At 40.7% G+C, this 18587-nt stretch overlaps 1 protein-coding gene across 3 annotated transcripts in view; it reads right to left on the bottom strand.

Moving 5' to 3' along the window:
• Nucleotides 1-18587, bottom strand: part of pde4ba (phosphodiesterase 4B, cAMP-specific a) — a 460485-nt gene that overhangs the window by 318845 nt on the left and 123053 nt on the right. Inside the window, exons 1-2 of one of the 3 annotated variants that reach the window (XM_061975771.2) lie at nt 15228-15685; nt 14834-15104 (exon numbers count right to left, since the gene is read on the bottom strand). The exons of 1 other annotated variant lie outside the window; for it this stretch is intronic. In XM_061975771.2, the coding sequence (XP_061831755.1) occupies nt 14834-15104; nt 15228-15327 (371 nt within the window). In that variant the 5' untranslated portion in view covers nt 15328-15685. Of the gene's footprint in view, nt 1-14833; nt 15145-15227; nt 15686-18587 lie in introns of those variants that run through there. One more of the 3 variants, XM_061975774.2, reaches the window with a different exon arrangement.

Below are 18587 nucleotides of genomic sequence, written 5' to 3'. Positions count from 1 at the left end.
GCCTGGTTGTGTTGTGGCTAACTTGTGTTTATTTACTGTTTTAGTCATTCCCAGCTGAATATCAGGTCCCACCCGCCTCTCACAGCATCTTCCCTATCTGAATCGCTCCCACTGCCCTCTAGTCCTTCACTCTCACTTTCCTCATCCACGAATATTTCATCCTCGCTCAAATTAATGGGGAAATCGTCGCTTTCTCGGTCCGAATCGCTCTCGCTGCTGGTGGCCATGATTGTAAACAATGTGCGGATGTGAGGAGCTCCACAACCTGTGACGTCACGCTACTCGTCTGCTACTTCCGGTACAGGCAAGGCTTTTTTATCAGCGACCAAAAGTTGCGAACTTTATCGTCGATGTTCTCTACTAAATCCTTTCAGCAAAAATATGGCAATATCGCGAAATGATCAAGTATGACACATAGAATGGACCTGCTATCCCCGTTTAAATAAGAAAATCGCATTTCAGTAGGCCTTTAAGAACAAATAGGCCACCCTAAGAGTGCTCTGGAGCACTCGGAGATTTTGTTCTTACCTATGAACAAATCCCAGCTAAGAAAACATTGGTGAATACAAAAACCTCCTTAAAAACTTCGTAAGTGGGCCTAAGAACAAAATGTGTTCTTAAGAACGGTTGCTGAATGGGGCCCATTGTGCCTTTAGGTTAATGTTCAGTAGTAGCGGGTGTTTTAAACTGTGTTAAACAATTAGAAATAAACAATGTTAGTGCTACACACAATTCTAAGACAGAATCGATGTCTATCATTTGTGTTTTTTTCATCTGTTTTGGGAAATCAAAGGAGACAGAGGCACAAATGGTCTTTATAAGAATATTTTAGTCGGCAGCTTTTGCCATTTCACGCAGGTGCACGGTTTGGCAGCTCTCGTCGAGATTCTGTCACAGCTGACTACATTTCCGACAAGCTTGTCTTAGGAGCAGCCGGGAGATGATGATGCCAGGCGAGATGTGAGAAGCAGCCCAGATTTAAAAATGAGCTAGTCTGCTTTAAAATCATGCTTGAAACAGGCTTAATTCGCACAGCGTACGCCCATCTTCAGCTACCTTCTCTTAAAAATACATCAAGAGAAGGAGAGGGACATGTGCATGATATGAAATGAAATAAAGCATTTCAAAAGACGAGATATGTGTAAATATAAATGTCTTGACGCTTCCTGGTGATTTGTAATTGGACGACACAGAACTTACGATACATCTGAGGAACAGGGATTTGGTTGGAAATCGTACAAAAGTTTGCCGTTATTGTTAAAAACTTTTACAACTGCAACATTTTCAAGCATGACAAGTGTCAACACACCTGTGTGAACTCCATGCAGATACACAAACCCTACAGCAGGGTTGTGTTGTGACACACTCCACCTCTAACGGGGGTCAGCGAGCCGCATGCGGCTCTTTAGTGCCGCCCTAGTGGCTCCCTGGAGCATTTTTAAAAAAGGATTGAAAATGGAAAAAGATGGGGAAATTTTTGTGTGTTTGTTTTAGTATGTTTTTTGTTTGAGGACAAACATGACACAAACCTTCCCAATTTTTAGAAAGCCCACTGTTTAATATGTTTGTGTGTATGCTATGTATGCATGTGTATGTATTTGGTGAACATCGTTTTGTCCTACTAATTTCGGCGGTTCTTGAACTCACCATAGTGTGGACTGTGACACAACAGTTTGTTTACATGTAAAGCCTTCTTGTAATTTTGTCCACCAAACCTTTTATACTGTGCGTGAATGCACCAAGGTGCGCTTTGTTGATGTTATTGACTTGTTGGAGTGCTAATCAGGCTATTTAAGCTAGCTGTATGTACATATTGAATCATTATGCCTCATTTGTAGTTATATTTGAGCTCATTTAATTTCCTTTTCTTTTATACTCTTTGTATATCATTTATATTTGCATGTCTCATGACATACTAACTGTATGTAATGTTGGTTGCATTTCAGATAGTTGTTTGTGTGCCATGTTGTTCCAGACCACAGCAAATGTTACATAGCTTACCAAAGTTTGTAATAACTCCATTAGAAGAAGACAGCCTCCCGTTTCCTTTAACTTGGACACACACATCTATACCTCTGGCCCAGTGGTTCTTAACCTTGTTGGAGGTACCAAACCCCACCAGTTTCATATGCGCATTCACCGAACCCTTCTTTTGTGAAAAATAAAATGTTTTGGGGTTTTTTCAAATTCAAGACAAAGTTATATGTTTTTGGTAACACTTTAGTATGGGGAACATATTCTAAATAACAAAGACTTAATTTAGAGTTATTTGGACACTAGGGGAACATATTCTAAGTAATAAAGACTTAATTTAGAGTTATTTGGTTAGGTTTAGGGCATACTTGCCAACCTTGAGACCTCCGAATTCGGGAGATGGGGGTGTGGGGGTTGGGGTGGTCGGGTTTAAGGTGGTCGGGCGAATTTTGGTGGTAGCGGGGGGTGTATATTGTAGCGTCCCGGAAGAGTTAGTGCTGCAAGGGGTTCTTGTATTTCATTCTTGTTTGGTGTGGTTTCACAGTGTGGTGCATATCTGTAACAGTGTTAAAGTTGTTTATACGGCCAACCTCAGTGTGACCTGTATGGCTGTTAAGTGTATGCCATGCATACTTGGTCAAGTGTGTGTAAAAGCCGCACGTATTGTGCGACTAGGACGACACACTGTTTGTTTGGAGGAACAGCGAACGTGAAGACAGGTTGTAGAGGACGCTAAAGGCAGTGCCTTTAAGGTACGCCCCGATATTGTTGTCCGGGTGGAAATCGGTAGAATGGTTGCCCCGGGAGATTTACGGGAGGGGCACTGAAATTTGTGAGTCTCCCGGGAAAATCGGGAGGGTTGGCAAGTATGGGTTAGGGTCAGGGTTAGAGGGTTAGAGTTATAATAAGGCCATGCTGAATAAGGCTATAATAAGTACTTAATAATGACTAGTTAAGAGCCAATATGTTACTAATTTGCATGTTAATAAGCAACTAATTAATGGTGAATATGTTCCCCATACTAAAGTGTTACCATGTTCTTTTTACTGGTGCATAAAATGAACCGTGCATGAACATCACCTTGTTCAAAGAATAAAACCAACACAGTGCATAAACTCACAACAAATTACACACCTGCAAACCAGTCAGCTGTTGCCGTATCCGTAATACGTCGATAGGGAGAAGTTTGTATTTACATGATGAGTCGGTTGTGTTTTGACCTCCGCCGAACCCCTGAGGCCGACTCACCGAACCCCTAGGGTTCGATCGAACCCAGATTAAGAACCACTGCTCTGGCCATTCTAAGACAGTAATTTCCAGGAGTTATCTCACCTTCTGAGTAGCCTCTGATTTACTAATGTTTTCCAATGTTGTAAAAATGTGTAGAATAAATATTACATTTCAACATTTATGTCAACGAACATTTGTTTCAGCCTGCGACACAATCCTTTTGATAGTAGGCTATTATAGCTAATTTAGACACTTACATCATGTGTTGCCTTCATTATAAGACTTGTTTTTTGTAATTTTTGTCCAATATGGCTCTTTCAATGTTTTGGGTTGCCGACCCCTGACCTATACGAACGACATGCCAAGAAAATCTCTGTTTTGCCCCAAAACTTGCAATCATTTTAAAGCAGTAGGGAGGGTCATTTTTAAAGCATAGTTTATTGGTTCTTTACGAAACCACAACATATACCTCAGATCTGAAAGCTAATTTTTCATGAAGTTGTTGCGTTACAATACTGTACTCAGAGACAGTTATGTAAAAATATGGTGAGTGGAACACACATTCATATTGCTCTCTGAGGGCAGCCATTATTTTTGGGTTGACTTCCATGTTATACAGATTTGACATTTAACTCCAGGTACTGTTGGCATTTTGAGTCACGTGGTATTCAGGTATAGGTTTGGCATGGTATGACAAGTGGGTTCAGATCAGGGGATGTCGTTATGGTTTGTGAAGCCTGTTGAGGTACTTTTGGTTAAGTGCTATACAAATAAAGTGTGATTGATTGACAAGCCATGAGATGATTACTACTACTGAATTAACTGTTCAATTAATTATTTACATATATATATTTTATATAGATTGTACTTACTGAGGGGATGTATAGCCACACAAGTGGCCAAGGGTATTTCAGCTTTGTTTGACTAAGAAGCTGTTTAAATAGACGTGCAACAACCAACAATACATTTTTAAACAACTCACCAACGAGAACAGTATCTTCACTTACAAACAAAAGTATTATCTTTATCATACACAAAAAAAAACTGCCTACTCCGTCACTGGACATATTTAAATATACAGTGTTTGTTTTACAACATATCACGGTATATGGAAAAACGTTACCAATGTTTGTTTTTGCAAAAAAAAAAAAAACTGGCAGCTTAGGCGCTAGAATTTTTTTGTAAAATTCACAGTGGTTTTTATGACATAATAATGGAAATGGAAAAACAGAGCCACTGTTTTTTGGCAACTAAGCTGGAAATGTTATACCTTAAAAAAAATTATACCGTTTTTCCATTTACAGTAATACAACATAAAAATAACAACCGTAGATATCTAAGGTAACAAACTGGCACCTCGGTCCACATCATTTTACCGTAAAAATTGCGGTGGTAGTTTTTTTCAAATGTACAGTAATATGCTGTAAAAACTACCACAAATTTTACTGTATTTTTTTTTTTTCCTTATCCATTTTTACGGTGCGTAATTTGATGGATAAATTGTTTTGAAATCATAAGTTACGCAGACAATTAAGTATTTATTTTGACAACCAAATATTGTTTGGAAAGTATGATACTATAATATTTGTTGCAACAATAGATATTATTAAAGTTTAAAAAAGTATACAATTTAATGACGTACGGATATTTTTTTTTCTGTCAAAACAGAAAAAAACTAATACATTTATTAAGAAAAGATAAGGTACTTTATTTATTTTAAGAGTTTGACACCTGTGCCTTAGAAACACACTATTTTAGCAACAATTTATACAACAAGTATTGCAAGGCATACTGGGAAGACAGTACTACTCCCAGGAACACTACACACTACAATACAAGGACATGCTGTCAAGGGAGGCATGTGAGGCAGAGCAACAACTGTCATGATGAAACATTTAAAAACAAATAATAATAACAATAATAATACAATTAATGTCAAATAAACTGCGTTATAAATGTATTTTCTGTATGATTACAATCAGTTTTATTGACAATTTTTTTAGGTAAAAATCACTGCATTTGCACATTTCCTGATCATATACAGGGCGGAACCTAATAAATGTCTTAACTCAAGTAAACATACCTGTTGTAGTGCACTGCGCCTTATCCTGAGTATACTAGACACACACTTGGTAGAAACCATATGAGGCAATGGTGTAGGGTTGTACAGATACCAATAATTTAGTTCCGATACCGGTACCGGTACCAAAATGTATATCAATAGTTTTCCAAATAAAGGGAACTACGAAAAATGTCAATATTGGCTTTATTTCAACAGAATATCTTACACTACATTAAACACTCACAGTCAAAAAACAATTTTACAAGGTTAAAATATATATTAAAATGCATTGAAATGGCATCGACCCTGAAGGGAACGTCTTCCCAGTGCTCCTCGACTACAGTCTGCACCGGACCGAGCAGCAGGACAGGTGTAACAACTGCATTATTACCTGTCACTTTTAATAACTCCTTGTACAGATCTGAATGCTTATTATTTAAATGTTTACCTAAGTTTGAAGTACAGGTGGTAATGCTAATCGCCACAATTGGCAAGGCGTGTTTTAAAGCAGCTGTTGTGAGAGTAGTGTATGTGTGTGTGTGCTCCTTTAAGAATGGCAGTATGTGGGGTGAGTGACGTGAGCAAGTGAGTGGGCAAGTTAAGAGAGGTAGCGCTATCATGTGCAGGAGTGTCAATAGCATGATGGATGTCCGGTTGTGCCGTGTGGAAATTATAAAGAAAGTGACCAAGTTGTAACTCATCGACGGCCTCGTCATTCCGACCAAAGAGCGGAGCTTTACGGACCCACTGTGAAGTGAAAGGTCTCCCCTGCATCTCCTCGACCACGGTCTGGGAGCCGACAAGCAGGAAAGGTGTAAAACAGTACTTGCAACGCGGTGCCTCCCTGTTTAAAGTGTCACTTTTATCGTTAGTTTTGAAGTCCAAATCCCATTCCTAACCCATAGAGTTCAATATGATGTCGGTCCACCTTTCGCAGCTATTACAGTTTCAACTCTTCTGGGAAGGCTGTCCACAAGGTTGCGGAGTGTGTTTATAGGAATTTTCGACCATTCTTCCAAAAGCACATTGGTGAGGTCACACACTGATGTTGGTCGAGAAGGCCTGGCTCTCAGTCTCCATTCTAATTCATCCCAAAGGTGTTCTATTGGGTTCAGGTTAGGACTCTGTGCAGGCCAGTCAAAGTCATCCACTCCAGACTCTGTCATCCATGTCTTTATGGACCTTGTCGAGTTGGAAGAGAACGGGCCTCGCTCCAACCTGTTCCCACAAGGTTGGGAGTAGGGCTGGGCGATATATCGAATATACTCAATATATCGCGGGTTTGTCTCTGTGCGATATAGAAAATGACTATATTGTGATATTCGAGTATACGTTCTCACGCAGTTGGTTTTAGCTTCGGGTATTACACTAAAGGTGTTTCTCACTCTTTTTTGTCTCTCTCATAAGACATAAAACAAGCGCACATTCTTACATACGTCACATACTGTCGCGCGTGCAACGTCATACGCCCTCGCGGAGCAGAGAGGTAGAGACATGACTAACGTTAGCTGTGGTGCTAGCGCAGTGGTGCGAGTGGTAATACGATAAAGAGCAGGTGCGAATCTGGTAACAAATGAAGGAAGAATTATTTCCCAAGAAAAACAGCACGGGGTCCATCGCCTGGCGGTGGTTTGGCTTCAAGCGGGAATATGCGGGAATATGTCAAGTATGCGGCAAAAGCGTTGCTACAAAAAGTAGCAGCTCTACTAATTTGTAGCATCATTTGAAAAGTCACCCGCTAGAGAGTGAAGAGTGCTTGAAACTCCGCATGTCAACATCTCCGTTCGGTGCAATACCCACAACCATTTCCACATCAACACCATATGAAAAAAGTAGTCAACAACAGAAGGAGATAACGTCCGCAGGAACCTACCACATAGCGAAGGACATACACTATTTGATTTCCTATTATGCAGCTCATTTTTATTTGACAGTTTTTGAAATATATTGTGTGACATCATGCACTTTATTTGTTTTAAACTATTGTAGTGGCGTTCTGTACAAGAAGTATACTTTAATTTAATTTAGTGTTGTTTTGATATGTCATCTTAGTGACATCATGCACAAAAGTGCACTAATAGTTTGTTTTAAAATGTCTCTGACAATCTTGCACTTTCTGTTTTGAAATGACATGAATGTTTGTGCCACTGCTTAATAACTGTTTAATAAATACAGTTTTAGTAAATTGACATAGTTGTGATTTCCCTCTCTGCATGAAAGTTTAAAATGAGCATTTATTAATGCAGTATGAACAAGAATATTTTAACGTAGACACATAGAATCATCATACTGCTGTGATTAAATGCATCAAGTGTTCATTCAAGGCTAAGGCAAAATATCGAGATATATATCGTGTATCATGACATGGCCTAAAAATATCGAGATATTAATAAAAGGCCATATCGCCCAGCCCTAGTTGGGAGCATGGAATTGTCCAAAATGTTTTGGTATCCTGGAGCATTCAAAGTTCCTTTCACTGGAACTAAGGGGCCAAGCCCGGTACCTGAAAAACCACACCATAATTCTGATCATTTGGATGGGTGGCCAAATACTTTTGGCAATATAGTGTATAAAATATATGTATATATGCAGAAATATCATACAGAGAGGCGCTGTAGTACTTTGGGTCACCATGAAGAGGGGAACTAACAGGTGCTTGTTGCTACCTCTCTTTTCAGATAGGAAGACAGTGTTTATTGCTTTTTCTTCGCAACAAGTCATATGCAAGTCAACTTGTCAAATAAGGCTGCCAATATGGAGGTTTATACATCAAAGCACAACATGTCTCCAAGCGACTTTCAGACTAAACCAAATGGGAACATACTAGAAGGATAGGTGCATGTACTTCAAATAGAAATAAAAGGTAAGACCACAAATGGGAGTACATTTTACAAAAGTAAATACATAGGACTTTTTTTTAGGGATATTGCGTGATGGGTAAAATTTTGAAAAAAACTTCGAAAAATAAAATAAGCCACTGGGAACTGATTTTTAATGGTTTTAACCCTTCTGAAATTGTGATAATGTTCCCCTTTAATAAAAAAAATTCTGAAACTAAATTACTTTCCTCTTTTTCTCATCGTGTTAATTAACAACATGTTGTATTGCCACGGATTAGTCAAATTAATTTAAAGTTAAAAAAACAACTCCATAGACATTCGGGCCTCACCTGGCATGAAGGTGACCGCACGTCACTGCTACAATAGACTATTGTCAAAACGGTTTTCTTCCCTCCTTTGGTATTTTAAAGACATCTTCTACTATTTTCCCCACTCAGCAAGAAGACTCTCTTGCTGTCTTCAAGGGCACTTTATCATGAGCACAGCTGTTAACGGGCTGGACTGGACCAGTTAATGACCGTTATGGGTGTTGTCATAAGTTAAGATCATATTATGTGCACTTCTGAGCAAATATAATGGCAAAGGACACGAGTGACATTTTTTTTCCCTAAATTAAAGAGCTAATCATTATGATCTTTTCTACATTCAAAACACTTCCTTGTGGTCTGCATAACATGCAATGGTGGTGCTTTGGTGAAAACTGTGCATAGATCAGGGGTGTCAAACGTACGGCCCGAGGGCCGGATCAGGCCCACAAACAGGTTTTATCCGGCCCACGTGATGAGCTTGGTAAGTATAAAAATGAGCCGAAATTTTTGAATGAAAGAAACTGCTGTTCTAAATGTATCCACTAGATGTTGCAATAGCAATTCTTTGTATCTTTGTAGATGATGCTACATATGTAAAAAAATAAATAAACCACAGTCCACCAGTTGCAGAAAAGGAGCAAACTACATAAATAACATACTGTAATTTAATTTTGATATTATTTTTTTATCTTGATAAATTGAAAATTAACCAATGAGTTGACTGATGAACATGATCACATAATTTATTCAGAAAGTATAAACAACGACAAATAAAGATTGAATACTATAAACCGCAACATGTAAATGTAAAAAAAAACAACAACATTATGATTTGTACATTTTCAGAAAGTGATTGTTCTATTTTTAAACAGAGAAAACAATCTGAAGTTGTCTTTATTTTGAAGTTATCGTGCCGTGATTTTACCAGTCTGGCCCACTTGGGAGTAGATTTTTCTCCATGTGACCCCCGATCTAAAATGAGTTTGACACCCCTGGCATAGATTATGTTTTACAGACCATCTTCAAGCCGCTTTCTGACTTTCTCTCCAGAATGTGCCGTTTTGTGGGCGATCTTATTTACGTGCTGCAGCCCTCCTTCATGCCAAGACCCCTTTGACCGCGACTGTGGTGCCAGAATAGTGCCAAAATTCTTGCGTGGAAAAATCACACTGCGCGTGCGCAGAATCATTTTATGACTCATCGTGTGGCTTTTCTGTGCGCACGTGCAGCGTTTTTTTGCGCTTTTATGATATTCCACCCTGTCTCCTGGTCAGGCTCCTCATCCTCGCCCATGTATCGCTTAGTGGATGATGTGCATCCTCAATTTTCGCACAAATCTTCCCGCCATGATGACCCGCCTTGCTCCGCCTCGGATTGGCTTCAACTTGGAGACAGTAGGCGTTTAAAGTGACCAATCAGAAAGGAGGGGAGTTTCTGGTCCGTGTATTCAATGCCCGCTTGTAAGTACTAAAAAAAAAGGTGGAACGTTACATACGTAAAGAAAGAGAAAGACACATTGCAAGCCTAAAATAACACCGTGCGCACGCAGAGTGTGCTTTTCATATGCAACAATTTTGGCACTGTTCCGACACCATATGCGACTTCTCCCTGTCAGCCATATTGTAGTTTCTAATGCTTCCATATGGAATCTACTGACAGATTAAGTTGGAACTACTGTATACTAATGTTGTCCCGATACCAATATGTTGGTAACAGTACACAAATTATTTCGATACTTTTCGGCACGTTTCTAAATAAAGGGGACCACACAAAAATTGCATTATTGGCTTTATTTTGACAAAAAACCTCACGGTACATTAAACATATGTTTTTTATGGCAAGTTTGTCCTTAAATAAAATAGTGAACATACAAGACAACTTGTCTTTTAGTAGTAAGTAAGCAAACAAAGGCTCCTAATTTAGCTGCTGACATATGCAGTAACATATTGTGTCATTTACCATTCTATTATTTTGTCAAAATTATTAAGGACAAGTGGTAGAAAATGAATTATTAATCTACTTGTTCAATTACTGTTAATATCTGCTTACTTTCTCTTTTAACATGTTCTATCTACACTTCTGTTAAAATGTAATAATCACTTATTCTTCTGTTGTTTGATACTTTACATTAGTTTTGGATGATACTACAAATGTGGGTATCAATCCGATACCAAGTCGTTACAGGATCATACATTGGCCATATTTAAAGTCCTCATGTGTCCAGGGACATATTTCTTGAGTTTATAAACCTAATATAATTTTTTTTTAAACGAAAAAAGAAGATGTTGTGATGGCAAAACATATCGACGTAATCATAGTAGTATCGACTAGATACGCTACTGTACTTGCTATCATTACAATGGATGTCAGGTGTAGATCCACCAATGGCGTTTGTTTATATTTTGACGCCGGTGAGCTACGGTGTGTAGTGAAGCATGTTTAGCTATTCCTCGTCCTGCAGGGATGATACTTGTAAGAAACATACTTTATTTGTCGTCATGGAAACAAGGATTAGTGATTTAGAAGTAGCTAAAACACTGCCGACTGGGGCTGCACCTTAGCCGCTAGCTCGCTAACCATGTCATAAAGCACCTCTTCCTGAGGGCGTTTCAGTGTTATAACTTCATCTTTATCGTTAGTTTTTAAGCCAAAAAGCGTCCGTTCTCCCTTTTCTGTCTACACAATGTGTCTGTTTGTAAGTACTCCGTGATTGTGCGCTGCCAAACATGCTCACCTGCTTGTAAAACAGCAATGATACGACGTGACGACAACGGGTGGCGGAACTGTACTTTTCAGAGGCGGTGTAGTACCGAAAATGATTCAGTAGTATCGCAGTACTTTACTAATATCGGTATACCGTACAACCCTACTGTATACGCTACCGTTTGTTAGAAATGGCAACAGCAGAGGATTTTAGCATGCATGTGCATGTACGAGCCAGTCTGCCACACAACAAGAGGATTGAGGAAAAAGAAGATACTTATTGGGACAGCGTGGCTCAGTTGCTAGAGCGACCATGCCAGCAACTTGAGGGTTCCAGGCTCGATCCCCGCTTCCACCTTTCTATGCACTGCCATAGTGTCCTTGGGCAAGACCTGCTCCCAGTGCCACCCACACTGGTTTAAATGTAGCTTAAAGATGCAGATAATGGGTTTCACTTTGTAAAGCGCTTTGAGTCTCTAGAGAAAAGCGCTATATAAATATAATTCACACTTCACATTGACTAGAAATGAATTGAAATGGCGGACTTGCGCAAAGCTCTTCAGGTAAACCTACAATTAAAGTTAAAGTACCAATGATTGTCACACACACACTAGGTGTGGCGAAATTATTCTCTGCATTTGATCCATCACCCTTGATAACCCCCTGGGAGGTGAGGGGAGCAGTGAGCAGCAGTGGTGGCCGCGCCCGGGAATAACTTTTGGTGATTTAACCCCCAATTCCAACCCTTGATGCTGAGTGCCAAGCAGGGAGGTAATGGGTGCCATTTTTATAGTCTTTGATATGACTCGGCCGGGGTTTGAACTCACAACCTACCGATCTCAGGGCGGACACTCTAACCAGTACGAGTATGGCGATATCTGCTGAATTAAGTAAGGCAAAACACCTCATTAAAGTTTCAAATTCCTAACAAATTATTTGGAGCAAGTTTGGAAAAAAGCCAAGTGTCTTTTACTACAACTGAATTAAAATGGCAGACTCGCGCAAAGCTTTTCAGGTAATCCTCTACCATGTATGGCGTTTTCTGGCGTTAAAGTTAGTTCTGCATAACAGGATCCATTTTATTCATTTTTCTCTTGTATCTTGCATCCTCAACTCCCCGCGGATCTCTCCTAGCTCAGAAAGAGGCTGTACAGGAAGAGATAAAGCGATAAGCCCACTTAAAGGGGAAGCCATTCGACCCCAAACGCAGTGTTAAAGGCAATGTGCATATGTGAACTCACACACATACAGTACGTAGATGCATATGGATGTCGTAGGTAGAAATCAAACAACCGTGACAAACAAGAAGACAAATCCCAAACGGCGGTTGGACACCTCCTTTGCATCACACAAACAGTACAGCCTGCAGACACAAAGGTGCAGGAACAGATTCGTATCTGAACTCATTTCCTCTAACACACAAACACACACACTTCCTCCCTCCCCTTGCAGTGACAAGCCCACTTTATCATATGCTGATTAGTGCTCTGCTTGATGGTCTTCACCTTCGTAAATCTCATTACAAACAAAGCACATCTGTCTTCTTATGCTCAAACACAAGAGGGGTAGTCATTTTATAGAAAAAAGCAAGAGTCACCTTGAAGCTCAGAAGTACGAAATAAGTCGTTTTTTTTACCCCCCCCTACATGCCGCTAATCCGCACATTGCATAACCCCGCAAACACTCCAGTCACTGCAGAAGAATAAAGTGAGGGTGGGCGGGTGGGGGGGGAAAAGGACAAAAATAGCAAATTGGAAAGCGAATCATTCATAAAACCGAGATGTGGGCATCTTGCTGAGGTTGATGTTTTGGAGTGTTATACAACAAATGGTAACACTTTAGTATGGGGAGCATATTCACCATTAATTAGGTGCTTATTAAAGTAACAAAGACTTAATTTAGAGTTATTTGGACACTAGGGGAACATATAAGGGTTAGGGTTAGGGTTACTAATAAGCAATAACTCTGAGGTTATTGAGGGAAGACTCTTAGTTAATGGCTTACTGTTTTTATAATAATGCCATGCAGAATAAGGCATTAATACAGTGGTTCTTAACCTGGGTTTGATCGAACCCTAGGGGTTCAGTGAGTCGGGCTCAGGGGTTCGGCGGAGGTCAAAACACACCCGACTCATCATGTAAATACAAACTTCTCCCTTTCGGTGTATTACGGATACGGCAACAGCTGACTGGTTTGCAGGTGTGTAATTTGTTGTGAGTTTACGCACTGTGTTGGTTTTGTTCTTTGAACAAGGTGATATTCAAGCACGGTTCATTTTATGCACCAGTAAAAAAAACATGGTAACACTTTAGTATGGGGAACATATTCACCATTAATTAGTTGCTTATTAACAAGCAAATTAGTAACATATTGGCTCTTAACTAGTCATGATTAAGTACTTATAAATGCCTTATTCGGCATGGCCTTATTATAAACCTAACCATCTATACCTGGCCTTAACCCTCTAACCCTAACCCTAACCAAATAACTCTAAATTAAGTCTTTGTTACTTAAAATATGTTCCCCTAGTGTCCAAATAACTCTAAATTAAGTCTTTGTTACTTAGAATATGTTCCCTTAGTGTCCAAATAACTCTAAATTTAGTCTTTGTTACTTAGAATATGTTCCCCTAGTGTCCAAATAACTCTAAATTAAGTCTTTGTTACTTAGAATATGTTCCCCATACTAAAGTGTTACCAAAAACATATGACTTTGTCTTGAATTTGAAAAAAAAAACATTTTATTTTTCACTAAAGAAGGGTTCGGTGAATGCACATATGAAACTGGTGGGGTTCGGTACCTCCAACAAGGTTAAGAACCACTGCATTAATAAGTACTTAATAATGACTAATTAGGAGCTAATATGTAACTAATTTGCATGTTAATAAACAACTAATTAATGGTGAATATGTTCCCCAGACTAAAGTGTTACCATAAATCAAATTAACAGGAAGTTGTTTATGTAATTTGCTCATTTTCCTCGACTGGTGCACTGTTTTTTTTGTTTTTACATAAGTAGCATAATCTACAAAGATACAAAACATTGTGGACAGATTTAGATCAGCAGTTTCTTTCATTCAACAATTTCGGCTAATTTTTATACTAATTAATGGTGAATATGTGTTCCCCATACTAAAGTGTTACCCAATACATAAGTGGGGATGCATTGTGTTGTTTTGCCCTCTATTTATAGAGTTGTGTCCAGAGGCACCAGACCGCAAATTAAGTTACCCATCTTTAAAATGGGTATACCCGTCTAAATCCGGTCTGAACTGCACAACGAAAGTGCACATTGGTATAAATTTAGAAAATGAGTGGAGATGAAATGATAGCTCATAGACATGAGATCCCGCATGTGACTCCCGTTTGGTTGCATAACCTCCTAACCCAGGGACAAACCACCAGCTAGCAGTCATATTTTGGCCTCACTCATGATAACAAGTGCAAGTGTACATTTGCCATTTTGTGACGGAGGAGGCAATCGCTGCCCCGTTTTTTTTCCTTCGATCTATCGCATTCCACTTCCCTCCCTCTAGCTGTAACCCTTCCTTCCCGTTGTTTGCTGGTCTTATCTTTGTGCTTTCACAAACTCGCTCCACGCTCCCCTCAATTACTTCCGATTTTCCCCACCAATGTAACAATCTTGCCACATCTAGAATTTGTTTTGACCCCAGCAGTGTTTGTCCCCAACCTTGGTTCTCCCTCATCAGCCTTACCAGGTGTGTGCCACGGTGAAGCGCCGCCTCTGCCTGATGCTCTTGTTGACCATCAGCTTGCGGAAGAGCCGCGGGGAGCTCCGCGGGGAAAGTTTGGGGGACGTGGTGCCCCGTTTTCCTCCAACCACGCCCGGGATCTTGGGGGGCTCCAGCTCCAGATGCATATGCTCCTTGAACGTCCGAATGCAGGAGTCCATCTCGACGCTCAGCTCGTTGGAGGACATCTCTGCGGGTGCGGTGTGACAGGCTCTTTTCCCAATTCCGCCACTGGCTGTCCAAAGTCAGTCACACATAGCTGGTTTCGTCTTCCTCTTGATGATCCAGAACAAGTCAGGTTGCAGAGGAAACAATGAGGCTATGTCGTACACCCCTGAGGAGGCCAACACACACATACCTTTTGTGTAGTTTGGGTGTTGCTCTGTCTCCGTGCTGTTCGTAACGGGTTTAGGGATTCTAGCACCCAGCAGTCGTGCCCACTCCTCTCGTCCTTTCATCCGAGGCTCACAAGATGAGTTGACACACAACAGGGTCACGTCTAACCCCTTGGAGGACAGAAGAATTCAACGTCTCCTGGTCTGGATGTTAAGTTGGTTCTGGTTATGTTTCTGTGTCACAGCTGGCTCCAGACAAAAAGCACATCCCAGGACCAACTCTTTCTGGCGGGCTATGAAAGATTCAGAGGATCTTAAAATTGCGCCGCTCTCTCCATCATCCTCTGCTTGACTGACCTCTTCGGTGAGAAAACATCCCCCCCACTTTTCTCCAAAGGCACTCCCGGTGTGCACTCGTTCTACGCAGAGCCCCGAGTCAGTTTGCACGCCACTTTCTCAGGCAGACCGGAGCGGAGCACAACATGCAAGCTCGTTCATTCAGGATACACACAGCTGAGAGCAGGCATGCAGCGAGCAAAGCCACGCCTCCGCCGCACAGGATTGGCTGGTGGCCGCCGTGACGACAAGCAGGCAGGCTCGGTAACAGGTTGCTCATTTTTTCATGATTTATTTTTTTATTTTTTGCTATTGAGGGGATTTGTGGGAATTTTGATGATGCCGTGACCTTTAGCGAGGCCGGCAAGCGCAAGTTTAGGCCAAGAAAAAGCATTATTCGCTCAGGAGATAAAGGCAAACAGCTTAATGGGAACTGAAACACACACAGTGCTCAAAAGGTCAGCTGATTTAAATAAACACTGTACTTAAAAGTCCTTAGCAATAATCCACACATTAAATCACTGTGCATTACAATCCCTACCACACAATTGCATGCATCAATAATTGTGGCTATGATCCGAATGGAAGCAATTTAAACAGAAAGGATAAACACTTAACACTTTCTTCATTGAGAGCTAAAAAAGGCCACAGGAAGTAAAAACAGAACAAGAGAAAATACATTCTAAAGCAATATTGAAGAAAAGTAGGGGGCCCTGGAGAGGGGGTCCAGACTGAGGCCAAGGGGGGAAAAAAACGCATAGCCATAGCACACATAGGCATGTGTGTAAGAGAGAAACATCAAAGAACACAAAGGACATTAAAGACATTAAAAGAGCAGAGCTGATGCAACCAGTCATTTCTACATACAGCTAAAGTAAGCCATCCATTTTCCACCCATTTTCTACCGCTTATTCCCTTCGGGGTCACGGGGGGGAGGTGCTGGAGCCTATCTCAGCTACAATCGGGCGGAAGGCGGGGTACACCCTGGACAAGTCGCCACCTCATCACAAGGCCAACACAGATAGACAGACAACATTCACACACTAGGGCCAATTTAGTGTTGCCAATCAACCTATCCCCAGGTGCATGTCTTTGGAGGTGGGAGAAAGCCGGAGTACCCAGAGGGAACCCACGCAGTCACGGGGAGAACATGCAAACTCCACACAGAAAGATCCCGAGCCCGGGATTAAAATCAGGACCTTTGTATTGTGAGGCAGACGCACTAACCCCTCTGCCAGTACAGTACATATTCTGTACAATTGACCAGTAAATGGTAACACCCGAATAAGTTTTTCAACTTGTTTAAGTCGGGGTCCACGTTAATCAATTCATGGTATCATTATGACAATATAGAAGACTATTTTAGTAGCAGGACTGATGATTGGCAAAAACAAAAAAACAAGCAAACAAACAAAAAAAAAACATATACTGTATTTTTCGGATTATAAGTCGCTCCGGAGTATACGTCGCACCGGCCGAAAGTTCATAATAAAGGCAATTTAAAATAAATAAAGAATAGTGAACAACAGGCTGAATAAGTGTACGTTATATGACACATAAATACCGTATTTTTCGGAGTATAAGTATAAGTCGCACCTGCCGAAAATGCATAATAAAGAAGGAAAAAAACATATATAAGTTGCACTGGAGCCCGGCCAAACTATGAAAAAAACTGCGACTTATAGTCCGAAAAATACGGTAACCAACTGAGAAGGTGCCTGGTATGTTAACGTAACATATTATGGTAAGAGTCATTCAAATAACTATAACATAGAGAACATGCTATACGTTTACCAAACAATCTGTCACTCCATCCATCCATCCATTTCCTACCGCTTATTCCCTTTGGGGTCGCGGGGGGCGCTGGATCCTATCTCAGCTACAATCGGTCCTGATCGCTAAATCCGATGAAATCTTCTTCCTCGTTGTCGCTCCTGGTATGCGCCGCTTCCTTTCTTTCTGCTGCTCGATCGCCGTTTTCTGCTGCATATTTCACTACGCCCAGCTTGTAATCTGCAGTATATGATTTCCTTTTCGGTGCCATTTTTGTTCAGCCCTTCTCGGTTTTTATAAGTTACCGCCAATGTTGAAATGATCCATTTTAATAGCTACGGACATAGTAGCAGTTAGCATCCCATGACCCACAATGCACTTCTGCCATGACGCACAATGCACTTCTGCCATGACCCTTATTCTTATTGGTTGACGTGTGTGTGACGATTGCTGACATTTGCTTCGTCTCTTATGCGAATGAGATAAATAATATTATTTGATATTTTACGGTAATGTGTTAATAATTTCACACATAAGTCGCTCCGGAGTATATGTCGCACCCCCGCCGGCCAAACTATGAAAAAAACTGCGATTTATAATCCGAAAAATACGGTACACTGTGGTGGCCTGTGCAGTGTTCCACGCCATTGTCTGCTGGGGTGGGGTGAGTGTGGCCAGAGACGGGAGCAGACCCAACAAAGCAACCAAGAGAGCTGACTCCACCCTCTGCCGCCCACTAACTCTCGGCCAGTGTCCAGTCCGCATGGATGAGCGAGGATACGTCTAAGGAGACCGAGGTGTCCGATACTTGCTCATTCAGCCAAGACACTGTGAAGCTTGTCCGTCCCGGTGCTCAGCGCTAGCTCCGCAGCCCTGTCTCGATTCGTTTTAAAAACGATTTGATATGTGTGGTTGCCGGAACGATTCAAGAACAATCTCATTTTTAGAGAGATTCAATTCGAAAATATTCAGTAAGTTGAAATCAATTCAGTAACTTTTTGTAAAAAATAAAATAAAATCAAGCAATGTGACTGTGATATAAATTCTTGATAGTGGATACTGCAGGTGAAGTTTCTTGCAATCCTGTTATTTATTGTAAGAGGATTAGGTATGAATGAATGATGGATACAAACAAGCAAGTCAACAACAATTAATGGCCAATGCATTCACATCTTATTTGAATAAAGTGCAACCAACGCTTTAGGTTGAATTAACAAGAGGAGACATTTTCTGCTCACATTTCCAACATTCAAGCAAATGTCAATAAAAGTACA

This window comes from Nerophis lumbriciformis, linkage group LG14, assembly GCF_033978685.3.
Source record: "Nerophis lumbriciformis linkage group LG14, RoL_Nlum_v2.1, whole genome shotgun sequence".
In the NCBI taxonomy this organism is placed as follows: Eukaryota; Metazoa; Chordata; class Actinopteri; order Syngnathiformes; family Syngnathidae; genus Nerophis; species Nerophis lumbriciformis.
The sequence above is the reverse complement of the archived record's forward strand: the minus strand, read 5'-3'. Positions and strand labels throughout refer to the sequence as shown.